We start from the raw sequence: 18,486 nt of genomic DNA, 5'->3' as shown, positions 1-18,486 counted from the left end.
CTGGGCTCCCCAGCTGGGCTCCATGCTGGCCTGGTTGGGGACTTGGCGGGGTGGAGGGGAAGAAGAGGGGACAGGGGTAGGATCTGCCCTGGTGAAACGTGGCCAAGCCAGGCCTGTCCACTTTCAAAAAGTGAGAGGGATTTAGACTCCCTGGTTCCAGTGCCACTGACTCCTGGCAATGTGCAGGACACAGTGGAGGGATTTGCAGTGTTAGGGTTCCTGAATTGTGGTGAGATGATAGATGGCAATCATACACATCCCTATTTTGGCACCAGCCCACCTTGCCACAGAGAAGATCAATAGGGAGGGCTAATTTTCTATGGTTATTCTAGTGTTGATGGATCACCGAGAACACTTCACAGATATCAGTGTGGGCCGGTCAGGGACAGTGCATGACGCTTGCATCTTCAAGAACACATGTTCAGAAAGCTGCAAGCGGGGACCTTCTTTCCTGACCATTGGATTTACCAGAGCCAATATTGAAATGCTAATAATGATCCTGGGGGATCCAGCCTACTCCTTGCTCCTCTGGCTCATGAAGCCATACATGGGCCACTGTGACAGCATGAAGGAAAGATTTGGCTACTAGCTTACCAGGTGCAGAATGACAGTTGAATGCACTTTTGGTAGACTGAAGTGAGGCTGGCATTGGTTACTCACTAGATTGGACCTTAGTGAGAAAAATATCCCTCCCTGTTGTGTCCTGCACAACATCTGTGAGGCAAAGGGGGGAAACTTGCTGCTGGAGGTGGCAGAGTTGGAGCAGCTGTCTCCTGTGTTTGCTAGAAGAGCTCAATGCAGAGCTATGCAACTGAGGGAGGCCTTGAAAGATCCCTTTAATGGGCAGCCACAGTAGTGAGGTATGGTGGACTGCTTTACTTGGCTCTGAAGTTTTGGAGGTTATGAATTGTGTAATGGTATAAATTTATCAATAGCACATTTTTAATGCACCTGAGTTATGCACTGCTTGGTATACATTTATACTTATTACACTGTGGGATGGGCTGTATTCCCCCTACTGGCCCTGAGAAGGTTGAATGGGGGGGAGGAATCAATCAATTAAGCAGCAACAAGGGGAGAGATTTAGGCTGTGAAGTGGCTGCTAATTGGAAACAGACTCAGCTGGGCAGGAACTGGAGCGGCTTGTGTAAAGCCCAGGTGCTGGGTGCAGCAGGAAGGCAGGCTCTAGTCACTCCCTGGGAGGAGGGAGGTATGTTCAGGACTCTAGGGGGTAGTCCACAGCTGCTCCTAGGGAGGTGGGAGGCTGGTAAATCTAAAGAGAAGGGAAGCCAGGAAGCTACGATAAGGCTCAGGGAAAAAGCAACAACGTAGGACAGTGCAGGCTTTGGCTGCTGGAGGGCCCCTGAGCTGGAACCTGGACTAGAGGGTGGGCCTGGGTTCCCCTCACAGCCACTCGAGATGCAGCACAGACCAGGTAGAGGACAGTGGACTGTGTGGGATGATTTGTCCAGTAAAGACTTTGATACCCCCTCAGAAGGGGGACCCATGGAGTGACCTGGCGGGAGGGCTGAGTCATCAAGAGGAAACTGGTTCCTGGAGCAGAAGGAGGGGACAGTGGGAGAGAGATCACCAGAGGAGAGCACAATGCCTGACCAGAGCTCAGCCCCAGAGCCAGCCAGGGGAGGTGCCACCAGCAGTGCGTGATCCCTGCAGCACCCTGTGTTTCACTGAACCTGTGGGTTCTGTGCAATAACAAGCAGGAGGCATGCTGGGTAGCACTAGGCATTCTGCAGTACATGTTGTGAAGTGATAAAAATGCATTCACTGCCAAAACAATAGAAACTTACTGTATACCAAAAACAGTGCAAAAATGTAAAACTACCAAACAAATATACTATAAACATCTAAAATATGTTAACAGACTTGAAAATTAGAAAGGTAGAAAACATGTCCATTTCAGTCCCCTTTGGCTACATCTACAGCAACTCTGGCTCTCACAGGTCTGTGTATTTGAAGCTGTGATTATCGACCCTGGTGAGGCCTGGTAAGGGTAGGGATGTGGTCCCTGAAACAATGGGGACTGTAGGAGGTGGTAGAGAGGTGCTAAAGTGGATCTCTCCATAGATTGTAAGAGGAAGTGAGCCCATAATTGTTGGACCTCTCGGTCGACAAGAGTCTACAGTTGTGCTTCCTAAACTTTAGCAACCCAAAGATCCCCATTTTGATTTACAAATTTTCACAGACCCCCCAAACCCTGGCTCAGCCCCAGGCCCTGCCCCCACTCCACTCCACCCCTTCCCCCAAGGCCCCACCCGACTTCTTCCTGCTCCACCCCGCCACTCCTCTTTCCGCCCCGGGCCCCATCCCTGCTCCTTCCCCTCCCTCCCAGCATCTCCTGCATGCTGCTGAACAGCTGTTCCCCAGCCTGCAGGAGGTGCTGGGAGGGAGTGGGAGGAGTTGATCAGCGACACCTGCCGACTCCCTAGAGTACCCTCGCAGACCCCAGTTTGAGAAACACCGGTCTACAGTATTTATATTGCCTGCCTAAGAAGCCACATTATGTCCTGGTGCATCTCTCTCTCTCTCCTTTTTGCTGGGGCGACTCCTGGGTCATTCTCCTGTCCACTTTTTTTCTTTTCCATGTTTGCTGTATTCACCCACCAGGCACTCTGAGCACAGTCCATGTAGCACTGGCTTGCAGGATCTTATTGACCATAGTCTCCCATATTCTCTTCTTTTTCCTCCTACCATACCACCAAGTACCCTATTCATAGGAACCCTGAGCCTACAGTGGGGAGCCTTTCCCATAGGAATCCTCACCCTAGCTCCAAGTATCCTACCTATAGGAATACTAACCCTAAGGTGGAAAGCCCTCTCCATAGGAACCCGAACCCAAGCTCCTACTGCACTCTCCATAGGAACTGCAACCCTAGGGCAGGATGTCCTACCCCCAAATACTCTACCCAGAGGAACCCTAATGCTAGCAGATTTGGGTGTAGGATGGGGCACCTTTGAAGGCTGCATGGCTACAGATAAAATAGACAGATGTATCGTATTTACAGTCCAAATGGAAAGCATAAGTTAAGTTTCAGAGTGCTCTTTCCTTTTCCCCACAAAATTTTTATGTAAGCCATGCTTATCGACACTTCAACTTTGGAGTGCCACAGTACAGCCCTCCAGCCACAGCTGTGGGGAGCATGGCCCACCAGGGTGAGGTTGGGGTGAAATGAAGAGGGAATTTTTTGGTTGAATGAAACAATAAAATCGTGACCCCTGTTTCAATGGGTACAGAACCAGGCAACGGTACGGAGTACTGGCACTATTTTCTACCAGCGGTGGTGATTTTAACTGGTATCTCCTGAGGGTCAGACATACGCAGAGAGCACAGATGCTGCTGGTTCCCGAAGCCTTCTGGGCTGGTATGCTGTTATCTAGTTTATTGCAATAGTACCAGCCAAACTGATTGCGGAGTGGTGCAGTAAAGCTGCCTACTGTGGAGGAAGAAATAAGGCTGCCATCCCTTCAGGAGAGGATTGCAGAGTACCTCCAGAAAAGTTTAATTGAAAGATCTTAGGAGGATATGAAGGCCTTCCCTATGTACATGAACAAACTACTCCGCATACCTGCCCTGCCTTGCCCAACCGCACAGATCAAAGGAGAGCGGATAACAACTCTCTGAGCATACCCCCTCTAAGTGCTGGGTGCTAGTCCCGTGTGTATCCGCAATGATTACCTTAGCAGCAGCCTTGACTTGGGCTCAGACCCTGCAATTCTACTACCTCAGGGCCAAGAACAGCAGTAATGGGTGACCAAGCAGCATCCTTAAAGCAAAGTATCACTTATTTAGAACAAATGAACTTAAGATAAAATAAATCTTTAAAATAAACCAGCCTAAGTACGCCCGCTTTTCCCTAATGCTTACCATTCCCAGGGTGTGGGAAATCCCCACTCCTTCAAATTTCCTCTGCAGAGTCTGCTTGCCTAGACAGCTGCTCACCACTGAATGCCCTTCTCCTACTCAATACTTTTTAACTCTAGGTTTTTAGTGTCTAGTTACCAGCCTGGCAAAACAAGGCTTATGCTGTCTTGGAGACAAGATACAGGATCTTGAAGCTGGCCCTACTATCTTCCTAATGTGCACCATATCTGACCTCTCAGTCCTCATCCTCAAAGGAAACCTGAACACCACCTTCAAAAGGCTAGCCTGGGAACTTTAATTCATAACTCTTCTAGGCTCCAAAAATTATGGACATAATAAAGACACTGGATTTATGGCTCATTACAACAATCTGTAAGCCAATAACACTCCTTTGTCTTGACACTTAAATGGTCTTTTCAACGTGTTAACTCCTTTTCTGTTCCACCCTTGTATTTAGCTCTGACACTCTGGGCCAGTCTACACTTAAAACACTGCATCGGCGCAGCTGTGCCAGGTATAGCGCTTTAATGAAGACACTCTAAGATGATGGGAGAGAGCTCTTACGTCAGCATAGTTAATCTACCTCCCTGAGAGGTGGTAGCTATGTTGGTGGGAGACACTCTCCAGCTGACATAGTGCTGTCTACAAGGGGGGTTAGGTTGGTTAGAACTGTGGCTCAGGGGTGGATTTTTCATACTCTGAGCGAAGTAGTTTTACTGATATAGGTCTGTAGTGTAGACCAGACCTCTGAGTGCCTTTCCCAGACCTGAAGAAGAGCTCTGTGTAGCTCCAAAGCTTGTCTCTTTCACCAACAGAAGTTGGTCCAATAATAGATATTGGGTGACCCGCCTTGTCTCTGCTGTGTACATATGTATTTGTATCTGGAAAGACATTGTTTTGCCTTCTTGTGCAGTTCCCACTGAATTCAAGCAGTCTAGGCATATAATAAATACTGCCCTAACCCCACTAAGAATTAGCCCAGTGCATTCACACAAGAAAGTCTTCTAACCCGATATCGAGTAACTTCCCCTCACTGACCTGGTCCCATTGGTACATATCAGTATTCATAGGTTAATACACTGCAGTTCCTACAGTATTCATAACATTTCATATTGCCTCCATTTCTATCAAACATACACCAAGAACAGTGGAATGTGTAATTCTCAGTTGCCACAAAGTCTACCAGTTTGTTTTGTTTCGCTACGTTTATCCTTCTCTACACCTACTGCGCTACCATACAAATGGCAAACCCATTTAATGGGCCCATGTCAGTGACTGTGACTTTAAGCAAGACTGATCTAACGAAGTAATACATTGTAGTGCACCTGGATAATCTTGATGCTGTTTTTTTATAGGAGACAAATTAATAAACTTGGTGCTCATGTTTCAATTAGGTGGCAACCCCTGATCCGGATTTGCAGTACCTCTGGTTCAAACCACCAGTGGGCTGTAGAGCACAACTTTATTATTAAATTCAAACCAGCTGACTTCTGGCGGGCTGTTTCCTTAGATGAGCCAAGTCAGGACAGGGTGACCGGTAGCAAGTGTGAAAAATCGGGACAGGAGTGGGGGGTAATAGGAGCCTATACAAGAAAAAGCCCCAAATATCGGGACTGTGCCTATAAAATTGGGACACCTGGTCACGCTAAGTCGGGGCAACACTACAAGACGGCTCCTAGAAAAATAACTTTTTCCAAAGGCTTTCAGGTGAGGACTGCAGGCCTTGTCTACCTGCTTTTCCTGCAAGACTCTAGTAGGGCTGATGGGGGAAGGAGCAGGACAAGGAGAGCAAACAGAAGCAAAGCCTGATGCTGCTGCAGCAATTTGTATTCAGCCTGCTCAAGACTCCTGTGTCCCCAAGGCTTATTACACTGACACACCTGGGAGAGAAAAAGTCTCCCCGGGACAGGGTCCTCCTCCTCCCCCACCCCCGGGCCTGGTCGCCCTCCCTCTGCAGCTGGCCCAGGCGAAGGGGCTCGAGAGAGGGCGGCTGGTCGCAGAGGCTCGCTGCGGACGAGCCCAGGCGCTGTCAAACCTCGCCGGAGATTTTCGCGGGCTCGGCTCGAACCGCCTCGTTGTTTCAGTGGGACCCGAGGGTTGGTTCCCCGGGGGGGGAGGGGGAATAAAGCACCCGCCAGATCCGCGGGGAGGGGCACGTGGACAAGCGCGGCTGCTACGGCGGGAATGGACACGGGCGCCCCCTTCTGGGGCGGGGCCTCAGGGGCCGCGCGTGGGGAAGTGGCGGCCTCGCGCCGCGGGCCCTTTAATGGCTCCCGCCCCCTGTGGCCACGTGGGGCCGGGGCCGGGGCGGAGCTAACCGGGGCGGGGTGTCTCCGTTAGCGGAAGCCGGAAGTAGCCGCAGTCCGCAGATCCGCTCGGCGCCCCGAAAAGCGGAGCTCGCGCTACAGTCTCTGCTCCCCGCGACCATGGCGGGGGTGAAAGGTACCGAGCGGCGCTCCGCAGCCCCGCGCGGGGGCGGCCGAGGCCTGCCCCGGAGACCTTCCCCCAGGCTCCTGGGGAGCTCCCGAGTGTCCCCCGAGCCTCGTCAGCCCCCCCGTCACCCCCCCGAGCCTCGTCAGCCCCCGATTCCTCCCCCCCGAGCCTCGTCAGCCCCCGATTCCTCCCCCCTGAGCCTCGTCAGCCCCCCCGTCACCCTCCCCAGCCTCGTCAGCCCCCGATTCCTCCCCCCGAGCCTCGTCAGCCCCCGATTCCTCCCCCCCGAGCCTCGTCAGCCCCCCCGTCACCCTCCCCAGCCTCGTCACCCCCCGATTCCCCCCCCCGAGCCCCGTCAGCCCCCGATTCCTCCCCCCCGAGCCCCGTCAGCCCCCGATTCCTCCCCCCCGAGCCTCGTCAGCCCCCCCGTCACCTCCCCGAGCCTCGTCAGCCCTCGATTCCTTCCCCCGATTCCTCCCCTCGAGCCTCGTCAGCCCCCCCTCCTCCCCTCGTCACCCCCCGACCCCCGTCGTCACCCCCGGACTCCCCCTTCCGAGCCTCGTCAGCCCCCCCGTCACCCCCCCGAGCCTCGTCACCCCCCGATTCTTCCCCCCGAGCCTCGTCAGCGCCCCCCGTCACCCCCCCGAGCCTCGTCAGCCCTCGATTCCTCTCCCCGATTCCTCCCCTCGAGCTTCATCAGCCCCCCCTCCTCCCCTCGTCACCCCCCGATTTCCCCCGACTCCCCCTTCCGAGCCTCGTCACCCCCCGATTCCTCCCCCCGAGCCTCGTCACCCCCCGATTCCTCCCCTTGTCACCCCCCGATCCCTCCTTCCGAGCCTTGTCACCCCCCGATTCCTCCCCTCATCACCCCCCGATTGCCTCCCAAGCCTCATGAGGCCCCCTCTTCCCCTCGTCACCCCCCGATTTCCCCCTCGAGCCTCGTCAACTCCTCTCCTTCCCTCGTCAGCCCCCTCGTCCCTCCGATCCCCCCCACAAGCTTCGTCACCCCCCGATTCCTCCCGTCGTCACCCCCAATTCCTCCCCCCCGAGCCTTGTAACCCCTCTGATTCCGAGCCTCATCACCCCCCGATTCCCTGCCCTCAACCTTTCTATCCTCCCGAGTTTTGTCACTCATGATCCCCTTCTCCTGATTCTCCTCACCCCCTGCTTCCTCCTCTCCCAGACACCCTACTCTCCTGAGTCTGGACATCCTGATCTTCCCCCCCGCCCCCCGCTGATTCCTCCTCTTTGAGCCACTGTATTCCTGAGCTGAGCTTGGACACCCAGATTGCCCCCTGCCACTGCCCCGGCCCCCCAGCCATGGGACCCTTCAGAGCCTGGACTAGGGTTGCCTGGACTAGGGTATTGTCCTGGAGTCTCCAGGAATTTGCCCAACCAAAGTTGGCAACCGTAGCCTGGACACCCTGATTCTCCTCTCCGCGCCGCAAGCCTGGGCACCTCAATTGCCTCCCCCACCACCACCATGATACTCTCCTGAGCCTCATCGTTCCTGATCTTGCCCCCCCAGCTACGGTACCCTCCCAAGCCTCGACATGCAAATTCCCCCCCCCCCCCCCCGAGCTTGGACACCCCAATTCCCTCCTGTGAGGCTCGTCACCCCTCGATTCCCTCCTTGCCCAGTCATGATACCCTCTCAAGCCTTGTCATTCTTGATTTGCCTCCACCCCGAGCCTGGACACCCCGATTCCTTCTCCTGAGCCACAACATTGCCGAGTTCCTCCTGTTCCCTCCTCCCCGAGCCTCGTCACCTCTCCCTCACTGGGTTGTCCTTGTTCCTCCTCACCTCGCTCTGCCCCTTGCCCCTCTCAGTCTCCCTGACATCCCCGATTCTCCCATTCCTTCTGTCCTGGACCCACCTCCATTTCTCCCCACTGTTCCCCCTCGCCTCCGAGTCTGGACACCCCCAGTTCTCCCTTGTGGCCCCCTCACACACCTCTGCTTTTTCCCCATCCTCTCTGCCCCCGAATCTGGTCTCACTCCGTTCTCTGGATCTTCTGTTTCTCGTTTTGCATCCAGAGTAGCTCTCCAGCTCCCGCACCCTTCCGCAGGTGTTCCCTAGATGACTAGATGTCCCAATTTTATAGGGACGGTCTGGATTTTTGGGTCTTTTTCTTATATAGGCTCCTATTACCTTCCACCCCCGTCCTGATTTTTCACACTTGCTGTCTGGTCACCCTCGTGTTCCCTGAAGTGGCTGACATCTGTAAAAGTTGTGAATAATTTTGGAAGTCTTGAAGTGATGTTACAAAAGGCCTTATCCTCAAAGATCAGGATCCAATGATACCTTGGCCTTTTTTACCTTGGGGGTAATGAGAGAGACTTGCTGGTTTCATTTTTTGCTTTCCATGCACACTTAGGTTGCTACAGTGTGTGGATTGCAAACAATGTAGGGAATGGTTTAAAGTCTAATAAAAGCCTTATTTGTGTTGTGGTGTGTCTTGATTTCACAAGGTATAAAAATGCTATTATTAGATTTTAATGAAACTTTAAAAAGAGTAAAAATCCCTTAAATTCTATTTTGAAGCATCAATAAGTTGTTGCTATGGTCATTCAACAAAGAATATGGTATCAAGAGCAGAAAAGGTGCAGAATAAAAATCAAACGAATGAGGAATGTGTCTGCTACAATTATCAATTGTAACCAAGTCACACAATGAATTGAAATAATGAATCACTTTGCATTGCAGCTGCTGATTCAAGTCAAGGGCAGTTTTTACTGAGTCTTGGAGAAAGTGTTGCTGTGACAATGTCAGGGTGCCTTCCTCTTAAAGTTATAATAATTATTGTTTTGTTTTGAGTTTTCAGCATAACAGTCCATTTCTTTGTTCTTGTACAGCCCTTGTTGGTTTATCCTTCAGTGGAGCCATTGGTCTAACGTTTCTTATGTTGGGATGTGCCCTAGAATATTATGGGTAAGAAATAATTCAGTTCAAAAATAAAAATTGACTTTGTTCTAACTTTGTGTTCTTGAACTGCCCATGTAAATACACATATGCAGTCTAGTTGTATGTCGGTCCCATATAATTTGGAGTATGCACATTTAACCATTGTTTTATTAGCTAAAAGGTAAGTTCAGTAGTTAACTAAGAATTGTGGATTCTGATTGGATGGCTTTGTAACCCATTTAGCTTTGCATTATGATTATTCATGTTAAACCTACTGTCCTAGAACACCATTGTAAGGTCCAGAACCAACAGTTGGTAATGGGGCTATAGTTATTATAAATCCACTATTTTCATTGATGTTTAACTCCTGTAAAAACTGGACTAAAATCATTGTACACTGAGTCTCGGGTAGCAATATAGTATTGTTTAATGAGTCTGTAATTTTAACTTTGTAGTAGTATTTTTGCAATAGATTTCTCTAGTATTGATTTGATTTTAATATTTTACTGATTTTATTAAAATAGTAATACTGAATGGAGTAGAGGTGAATTTATCTGACATTCACAAGCAGCGTTAAAAAAAATACAAATGATATTTAAATTTTACTAATTCTAAACAACAACCAGATGGTTTATTTTTGAAAAAGTATATAAAAATAACTGTAAAATTCACTGAGTTTTAAGATTAACTATTAGATATACCTTTTCCAATAGTGACTAAACATGCTTACATATCAATTGTTTTCTGATAATCAAAAGGCTAAAAAGTAGGTTATTTAGTACAAACATTGGTCCTGATCTTACAAAGACACACACACTTAATTTTGTGTATGTGAAAATCCCTTTGAAATCTATAAAGTTGTCTGTCTGATTTGATTTCAATGTGAAAAGTAACTTTTTCTTTTTGGGGCTTTTTCTCCCACAGTGTGTACTGGCCCCTGTTTGTCTTGATATTTTACGTCCTTTGTCCCATTCCTCACTTCATTGCAAAAAGAGTAAGCGATGACACTGATGCTGCTAGCAGTGCCTGCAGGGAATTGGCATATTTCTTCACAACTGGAATTGTTGTTTCTGCCTTTGGAATGCCTATAATTCTTGCTCGTGTTGAAGCGGTACGTTCTGCTGACTCTTTCTTATGATAAGAAACTTACTACTGTTGCACATTTGTTGACAGTTCTCATGCCCCTGCCTAGCTTATATTGTTGCTCTTTTCAGCTCAAATCTTGGGAGTCATTTTTATTCATGAACTTTCATTCTCATCCCTTAAGATCCTTAACTAGTCTGCCTACTCCCATTTCCAGAATTCTTGATAGTGGCTCTTCTGAAATCTGTATCTATGCCTGTTCCTTTCCTGTCTTGGGTATTACAGCTCTCTTATTCTGGTTTTTAAAAATTCTGTTTACTGCAATTTAGGGTTTCCAAAATTATGTGGCCAAAATGAAATTCTTGTTTAAAGAAATTACCTTCTTGGTTTTCAAAACATTCCACAGACTTGCTCTGCCCTACCTTTTATCCACCCACTAAGTCCATTCCTCTCTGCCCCATCCCTGAGCTGCTCCTCTGTGGGATGGATTCAATCTGACACTGGTTCTTTGCCATGTACGTGGAACTCTTTCCTCCCTGCTGCTAAATTACTGAAACACTTTTTTTCTTAATATCACTTTATAGACTTCCTCTTCTGCTTAGGCTTTTGTACGCTTCATTCTAATGTATTTTGTAATGCTCTGTATGAAGGACACTATATAAAAACAGTTTTATTTGGGCATAAGCTTTCGTGAGCTAAAACCCGCTTAATCAGATGCATGCAGTGGACTTTAGCCCACGAAAGCTTATGCCCAAATAAATTTGTTAGTCTCTAAGGTGCCACAAGTCCTCCTCGTTCTTTTTGCTGATACAGACTAACACGGCTACCACTCTGAAACCTATATAAAAACAAATTGTTTTAGCAGTTGTAGGTTTTTGACAGTAGGCAAAACCAGAAATGCCCACAAGAGGGTACTCTAATCCCTAGCAACATCTCCTAAGTGCAAAATATTTTTAAGACTGGGGCATGGGATTGTTTGGCTACAAAAAGCTATTGCTATTTATTTTTGCAAATTATTGTTCATTGTTATTCCTTGCCTTGATTTTATGGAATATCTTCCAATTTGTAATGCATAAAAGCTAGGAGAAAGCATTGAGTTTGAAAGAATTCTCTGTATACTGTATTATTTGTTCTCTTCGCCAAGAGGATTCTGCTTTAAGATAATTATTTAGTTCTGAAAGATAGTGTATTAAAGAAGACTGTCTAATGAAGGGAGAATTTACAAGTATAATACTAGTTATTTCAGTGGTTGCTAATTGAATGCTTGAACTGAATCAATTGTTTGTTGGTCTTTTCCCTTATGCTTTTAGCACCCATGTGTAATATTTCATTTAGCTTATCTAATGCATGAAAGTAACACAGAACTGTACACATTATGTAAACCAAATAAGGATTTTTTTTCTTCTCCTCTTGTATTTCAGATCAAGTGGGGAGCCTGTGGTCTTGTGCTAGCTGGCAACGCAGTCATTTTTCTTACCATTTTAGGCTTTTTTCTTGTATTTGGTAGAGGAGATGACTTTAGCTGGGAGCAGTGGTAGGACTTCACTATAATGATGGTGATATGCAACACACACGTTTATATGCTGTATATATGTATGTGTGTATGTAGGAATCTTTGTGCCCGCACATGTAGCCTTACGCTATCCGAACATAATTATGCTTTTTTACACTTGTATGTCAGCCAAATTAAGGGCAAAGAGCCTTCTGACAGCTTTTTTTAAATAGGTACAGAATAAGCTGAGATCACAATTGCTAAATCTGTCCTTAAATCTTTGTTTACACAGTGTGCACTATTTTATTGATTTTTAGTTTTTAATTTTGATATAATACTATTGGTATGTATGTTGGAAGTCAGCTAACATATCTGACATTTCTAACAGCATAATCAAAATGGGCCTGTATATTGACTCTACTGTTTAGTCTCCTGGTTTCGCTAACTTGATTAACTTCCGTTTTGTGACTAGGATGGAACAAATATTTGCCTTTGTATTCAAATAATTGTAATTTTCAGTAGCTTGTTCTCTCAGTTTTAAAAAAACCAAAACCCATTGAATACCTATAATAGCTGCTGCCAAGTTTCTCTTTTCTAATCCACGATAAAGGGAGAGTGAGAAGTGTTGGATGTTCTAGGATGCTGTGTTGTAATTTCTCTGCATTCTCAGGCTCACCTTTGTATTAATGGCCCACAGTGCACCCCCAGAACCACATCTGGTCTTGGAACTCACTACTACAGGTAAAGGGAAGTAGATTCAACAAACACCCTCCCCTCCACTCGTATTCAGCATTCAACAAATAGAAAAGGAAAATATTGTGTTTTCATCCTACTCTAGTTGTAACTGTGGGTGTATGTTGGGGGTAATCTGATAATAACTCCATTTTAATGTCTTACCATGTTATAAACTGACATTACTTCTTATGTATAGTTTCCCCACCAAAGAAATATTTCAAACTGCTGTCAGAAAGTTTATAATCAGAATGCATTGAACACCTCTGTTGTATTGTGAGTCAAATGCCTGAATTATAAAGAAGTGAAGTGTTCCAGTTAGACATCTTTAATACAGCAGATACTATAGGACTTGGTATTTCCTCAATTCTTGTCAATTTTTTTAAAATACTTTTACTCAAACTCTTACTTTCAACTCTTGTAAGAAAAAATGGTAATATTCAAACAGTACAATATATTTTAAATGTCATTATTCTAATAAACATTTACATAATCACACTATTATTATATTAGCAAATTTTACTACTCTGAGACAGTGAATCCTTCAGATTGTGAAGGAAGCATTTAATTTTGTAGAGGTTTATTCTGACGTGACCTTAACTTTAGAGGCATATGTAATAAATTTCAGTACACCTGAAAAGGCGCAAGGAACTAGAAACTCTAATTTATTTTGTCATAGAAAAATGGGTGCATCAAATTCTGACATTTGCAATTAGAAGAAACTGAATATTTAGATTGGGTAGATATTTTAATCACCAGTTTTGTGGAATAGCAATTTGAGAGAGAACAATTTTCATGCTTGCATATTTGCAACTTGTTTATTCATAACTGAATGTTGCCAGCCTGTGAAGATATGGAGAATAAAATACCATGAATAAATATGCAACACCCATGAAGAGTCTGGCCTATGGAACTGACGTATGCTATCTCCCCTAATCTAGAAAAATATCTGCACAAGCATTTGATGTCCAAAATAACTTCCCACAATTGACATCCTGTGGATTTCCACACAAATAAAGGCTTAAAAATTAATTACTGCTATGTCAATGCTTTGAGACTGTGGACTTTGGTTTATCCTTCTTATCAATGAAAAAAATGTAAACTGAAAATATTTTTGAAACACAAATAATGCAATGTACTCAAATTTCACTTTGCTGATAGGAATATGTTGCTTATTATATATTTCACATAGATATAGTTTTAAATTTGTTTAGACGCAAAACCGTTATTTTATCTTCCAAGTTGAGACTGCACTATATTGATGTGATGAAAGTTTCCACAGCACTGAAGATTAGATGTAGCATTTGCTATTTGCTGCATTTTCAAACTGAAGGAAACTGAAAATCATTAAGTGTATCTGAAACACAATTTTTCTTGTAAAACACTTCCTTAAAGGTTAGTTTTCCTGGCCTCTTTAAAATTATCATTGCTAGCCTTCACTGTAGGATATTTAACAGAGGAGTATGATGTCAAACATCAGCAAACATTCTTGTGTTTTTGTTCATGACTTTCATAATCAAGGCCACTATCCTTATGTGTAAAATTTGTTGCACTATGCTGATTTTAGTGTAGAATGTTATAATTGTAAAATATTACTCAGGGAAGTTACGTGCTCAAATTACGAGTTGAGCTGTTTGAGGAAAATTCACTTTTGGTTTATCTGTTTTGCCTGGATTTTGAAGAAGTAATTTTTTGTATCACGAATTGCTGTTCTTTCACTCCACCATTTAGTTGAGTGAAAAATAAGGAAAGGATAGTTTAAAGTACACATGGTGTTGGATCCTGCAGATAACTAAGCTTGTGAGTTGCCCCATTAAATTTAATGGAACTAATTTGAATAAAGGATTGGTCACTCGGGGTTTAAATGAATGTTTCATATTTCACTCTTTGGACTTGATACACAGAAATGAAGAGGATGCACTAAACACATTTCACAGTTACCACTCCAAAGAATTTTCTTTAAGGTGGTGGTGATTTTTTTTTTTTTCTCAAAAAGGGGGGTTTGTTGCAGTTCCATGGAAATAAAGAGACTGAGACATTAACTATCAATATCCCCTTCTTAATCAGCATCAGAAACAATCTTTTAAAAAGAATGGGAGGAACAGAAAACCAGGTCCTACTGAGGCTGCTCTAATGCTTTGAAGACTTTTTGTGTTGCACCTAGCTACCATCAGGGTGGGTACATTACAAATCAGTAGATAGCTGGTTGGAGACAGTAAACATAGTTGGGTGGAGACCGTAAACATTTTTTCCTGAAAAATTGCTCCATACACTAATTCTCACTGTCAGTTTCCATGCAATTATCATCACAGTTTTCCTTTTTTAAAAGAAGTTGAAATAATAGTTAAAGTGAATGAAGAGTTTAAATCTCAGAATTCTCATCTGGCCTCCTTAAATCTAAATTTGCCTGAATTAACCTTTAGTTAAATTATCAGAAGTAGGAAGAAATAGCCTTCAGTTTATTTGTCAAGAGCTGTGCCCATTCACAAGAGTCTGGTGCGCTGACAGCCACTACTAGGCATAAGAGCATCCATTTATTGCAGTCTCCTTAAAATGTTTTTTCTTATATGCTAGTGAATATATATCCAAAGTGCCTTAGCCTCAAGATTTATTGTACATTTGAGAAGGCATAGACATAAGAAAACTATTTTGCAATCGGATTGAAAAACTATCATCACATAATATATATCTTTACTGTTGACTAATAGCCTTTTCTGTATTTCAAAATAGAGTACAACTTTTGTAATGTTTGTAAAATATTTCTTTTCCATAATTGCCAGGTTACTGAAATTATTAATACATTTGTAAATTAAAGCACTCATCTTTTTTCAAGTTGTCTAATAAAACTGCCTAAATGTAGATGACACTCAAGTTGTCCTGTGTCTGTCTTTTGTGGGTTCTGTTTTGAATGTTTTTTAAAATTCTCTGCCTTTTATTATACCTAACAAAGAGAGAGGCTAAGAAACAAAAGCATCATTAACATGCTAGAGCAAGTATAATGACCTGCCTAGATGGTCAGTGCTGATGGGATCAACGCATAGTGAAACAATTTTCAAAAACAGTACAATTTCAAAAACCGTATTCTAATTCAGATAGGAACAGTTACTGTTATCTGCCTAGATTAGAATATGCTTTTGGAACATTGTTCTGCCATGCTTGCATCCTGTTGGCACTTGTCACCATAACCATCTTAAGAACACTGTTCCACTGCACCTGGGTTTAAACCACATTCTAGCGTGCTTATTAAACCTGATGAAAATGCTGTGCAGGTGGGCCCTCCTGGGAATTAGTCTTTCCTTTAGAGCTTATCACTAATATAAATTGAGTGCTCTGTAGAAGTCTCACGTTCTTCTGTTGCTCTAACACAGGAACAGCTTCATGAGTGGTAACAAGAATGTTGACTGAGCACTAGTGTTTTTACCACCGTATCCGCTAACCCTGCTCTCAACAGCTGTGCAACTAGCTTGCTTTGTGCTGTTTTGAGCAGTGACTTGACGTTCCTCTGCGTCAGTTTCTTCATCCATAAAATGGTAACAATATTGACCTGGGGTGTTCAGAGGCCTAATTTATTTTTTTTATAGGCCACTTTGTACTCCTAGACTGTCACCACACTTTATGGGACTCTCAAAGGACATACACAGTTCATTATTCACTAGTGAGTAAGCAATGTGTCTGGGTATATGTTAATACTGAGAGAACATCTGTTTCCCATCAAATGGGAGCTGGTTCCAGACATTCAGTAGGTTAGTCCATGATGGCCCTCAACTTCATAACTGCCTCTCAAAGCTTGCGTGGAGAATGTTTCACAAGAGGACTCCCCTCCCTTACAGATATTGAACATAAGAACGGCTATATTGGGTCAGATCAATAGTCCATCTAGCCCGGAATCCTGTCTTTTGACAGTGGCTGGTGCTAAGTGCTTCAGAGGGAATGAACAGAAAAGGGCAGTTATTGAGTGATCCATCCCCTATTGTCTAGTCACAGCTTCTGGCAGTCAGAAGTTTTAGGGACACCATGAGCATGGGTTGCATTCTTGACCATCTTGGGTAATAACCATTGATAGACCTTTCCTTCATGAATTTATCTATTTTTTTAAAACCCAGTTATGCTGCTGGCCTTCACAACATCCCCTGGCAATGAGTTCCATAGTTGACTGTGTGTTTGTTGTGTGAAGACATACTTCCTTCTGTTTGTTTTAAACCTGCTGTCTATTAATTTCATTGGGTTCTTCTGTTACATGAAGGGGTAGATAACTAGGATGACCAGATGTCCTGTTTTTAAAGGGACAGTCCCATTTTTGGGGGACTTTTTCTTATATAGGTGCCTATTGCCCCATTTTTTCACAGTTGCTATCTGGTAACCCTATAGATAACACTTCCTAATTCACTTTCTCCACACCATTTGTGATTTTATAGATCTCTATCATATCCCCCCTTTGTTCTCTCTTTTCTAAGATGAACAGTGGTGGTCATCTTAATCTCTCCTCAGATGGAAGCTGTTCTATACCTCTAATAATTTTTGTTGCCATTCTCTGTACTTTCCCCAATTCTAAATGGAAAGAGAGGGTGGGCAGTGTGTAAATGTGTTAGCATTTCAACCCCAAGGAACAGGTTTCAAATTGTGATATAGATCACCAGGGATAAGGAGGCTTCTAACCTCACACTATCTCCTAGTGATCATTTGTCCACTTTACAGAACGTTACATATCACTGAACAATCTTACATAACTGCCTCTGAACACAAGAGAATTAGGCCTAGAAGTAGAAGGGTTTTGCAGGCCATGCACTAGGCACAGTAGCAGAGCTGTCTACATGGAAAGTTGAATCAGTTTAATTTAAATAGTCTTCTCAATTGAGATGGTTAAACCAATGCAAATCCCTGTGAGATTCTCATTTCAGTTTGAGTGGTTTAGTGCAGTTTATCTTAAACCTGTTCCCAACTGACCTAAATTAAACTGAAGAGAGCCACTTTGAAATAAGAGGGTGTCCATAGAGGAGTTTGCACTAGTTTAATTATATCCGTTTACATTCACAGCTTAGTTACACTTGGAGCCACTTTCCTAAGGCCTGAGAAAAACATTCCCGGTTCCTGCCTCTAAATAGTGCTGTTAGTTTCTCAATTTAAATGAGCGATAAATTCACACAAACAAGTTAAGCAAACAATCAAAAACAAACACACTAGAGTCAGCCACATAGTGGTATTTTATATTTAACTAAAAATGGTGTATCGCATTATAATGATTCCTAGAAAACTGACCTTAATTGTTTACGCAGAATGATTTTAAGATGTGACATTGTTCGCTCTGTTGTAATTGTTTTTGATCTGTGATACTGCATGAAAGGACTATTTTATTAAGCTGGGTGCACACAGGTGCTAGCAGCTAATTGATTAAATGGCTCTTAAAACATGACAGCTGCTTAATGGTGGTGGGTGATGGGGACAGTGCCTCTTAATAAAATATGAAAAGAAGTGCTGACTGGTGAATTGTGGCTACATTGGAACTTAAGGACTAATTAGGCATAGAAGGAAGCATTTGATGATGATGATTTTATTCCATAGTTTGTGCTTCTGGTTGCTTTTGCCCTTCCTGATGAAGTGTGTTTTAGCAATAGAGCAGGGTAATTGGGAAAGCAGAAAAGAAGGATTTTGAGGGCAAATGTGAGCCTGCTAGAAATCAGATGTTCTAGTCCCACAAGGACTTTTGGATGTGTTAGAGGTAGTGTGGAAGAGAAACCAACAATAGTGACTCCAGTATTTCAACAGAAAAGCAGTTTATTACTAGGGCAGAATAGCAATGGAAAAATACCCTTTCAATCTATATATACAGTCAAAGTACTGCCTAGAAAACATCCTCCTTGCTTAGATAACACAGCTGTCCCCAGTTACAGTCTCCTAGGCTGCAGAGCAGCTTGCTTGGAAGGCTGGTGTATTTTAGCTGTACCCATAACAGTCCATCTGACC

General features: G+C 44.3%; 1 protein-coding gene across 1 annotated transcript; it reads left to right on the top strand.

Annotated features, from left to right (window-relative positions):
• The first annotated feature begins 6,212 nt into the window (after nt 1-6,212).
• On the top strand, nt 6,213-15,384 carry LEPROT (leptin receptor overlapping transcript). The gene is made up of 4 exons (XM_074961582.1): nt 6,213-6,322; nt 9,170-9,245; nt 10,143-10,329; nt 11,723-15,384. The coding sequence occupies exons 1-4, from the start codon at nt 6,307-6,309 to the stop codon at nt 11,837-11,839; spliced, it is 396 nt and encodes a 131-aa protein (XP_074817683.1). The 5' UTR covers nt 6,213-6,306; the 3' UTR covers nt 11,840-15,384.
• The last annotated feature ends 3,102 nt before the right edge of the window (nt 15,385-18,486 follow it).

This window comes from Natator depressus, chromosome 8 (assembly GCF_965152275.1).
Source record: "Natator depressus isolate rNatDep1 chromosome 8, rNatDep2.hap1, whole genome shotgun sequence".
NCBI classification, from domain to species: Eukaryota; Metazoa; Chordata; order Testudines; family Cheloniidae; genus Natator; species Natator depressus.
Note: the sequence above shows the minus strand (reverse complement) of the source record. Positions and strands in the feature narration are given on the sequence as shown.

Coding starts and splice junctions, on each gene's coding strand:
- LEPROT (XM_074961582.1), top strand. Junction 9,246..10,142: donor TGTGCCCTAGAATATTATGG/GTAAGAAATAAT, acceptor TTTCTCCCACAG/TGTGTACTGGCCCCTGTTTG. Junction 10,330..11,722: donor TTCTTGCTCGTGTTGAAGCG/GTACGTTCTGCT, acceptor CTTGTATTTCAG/ATCAAGTGGGGAGCCTGTGG.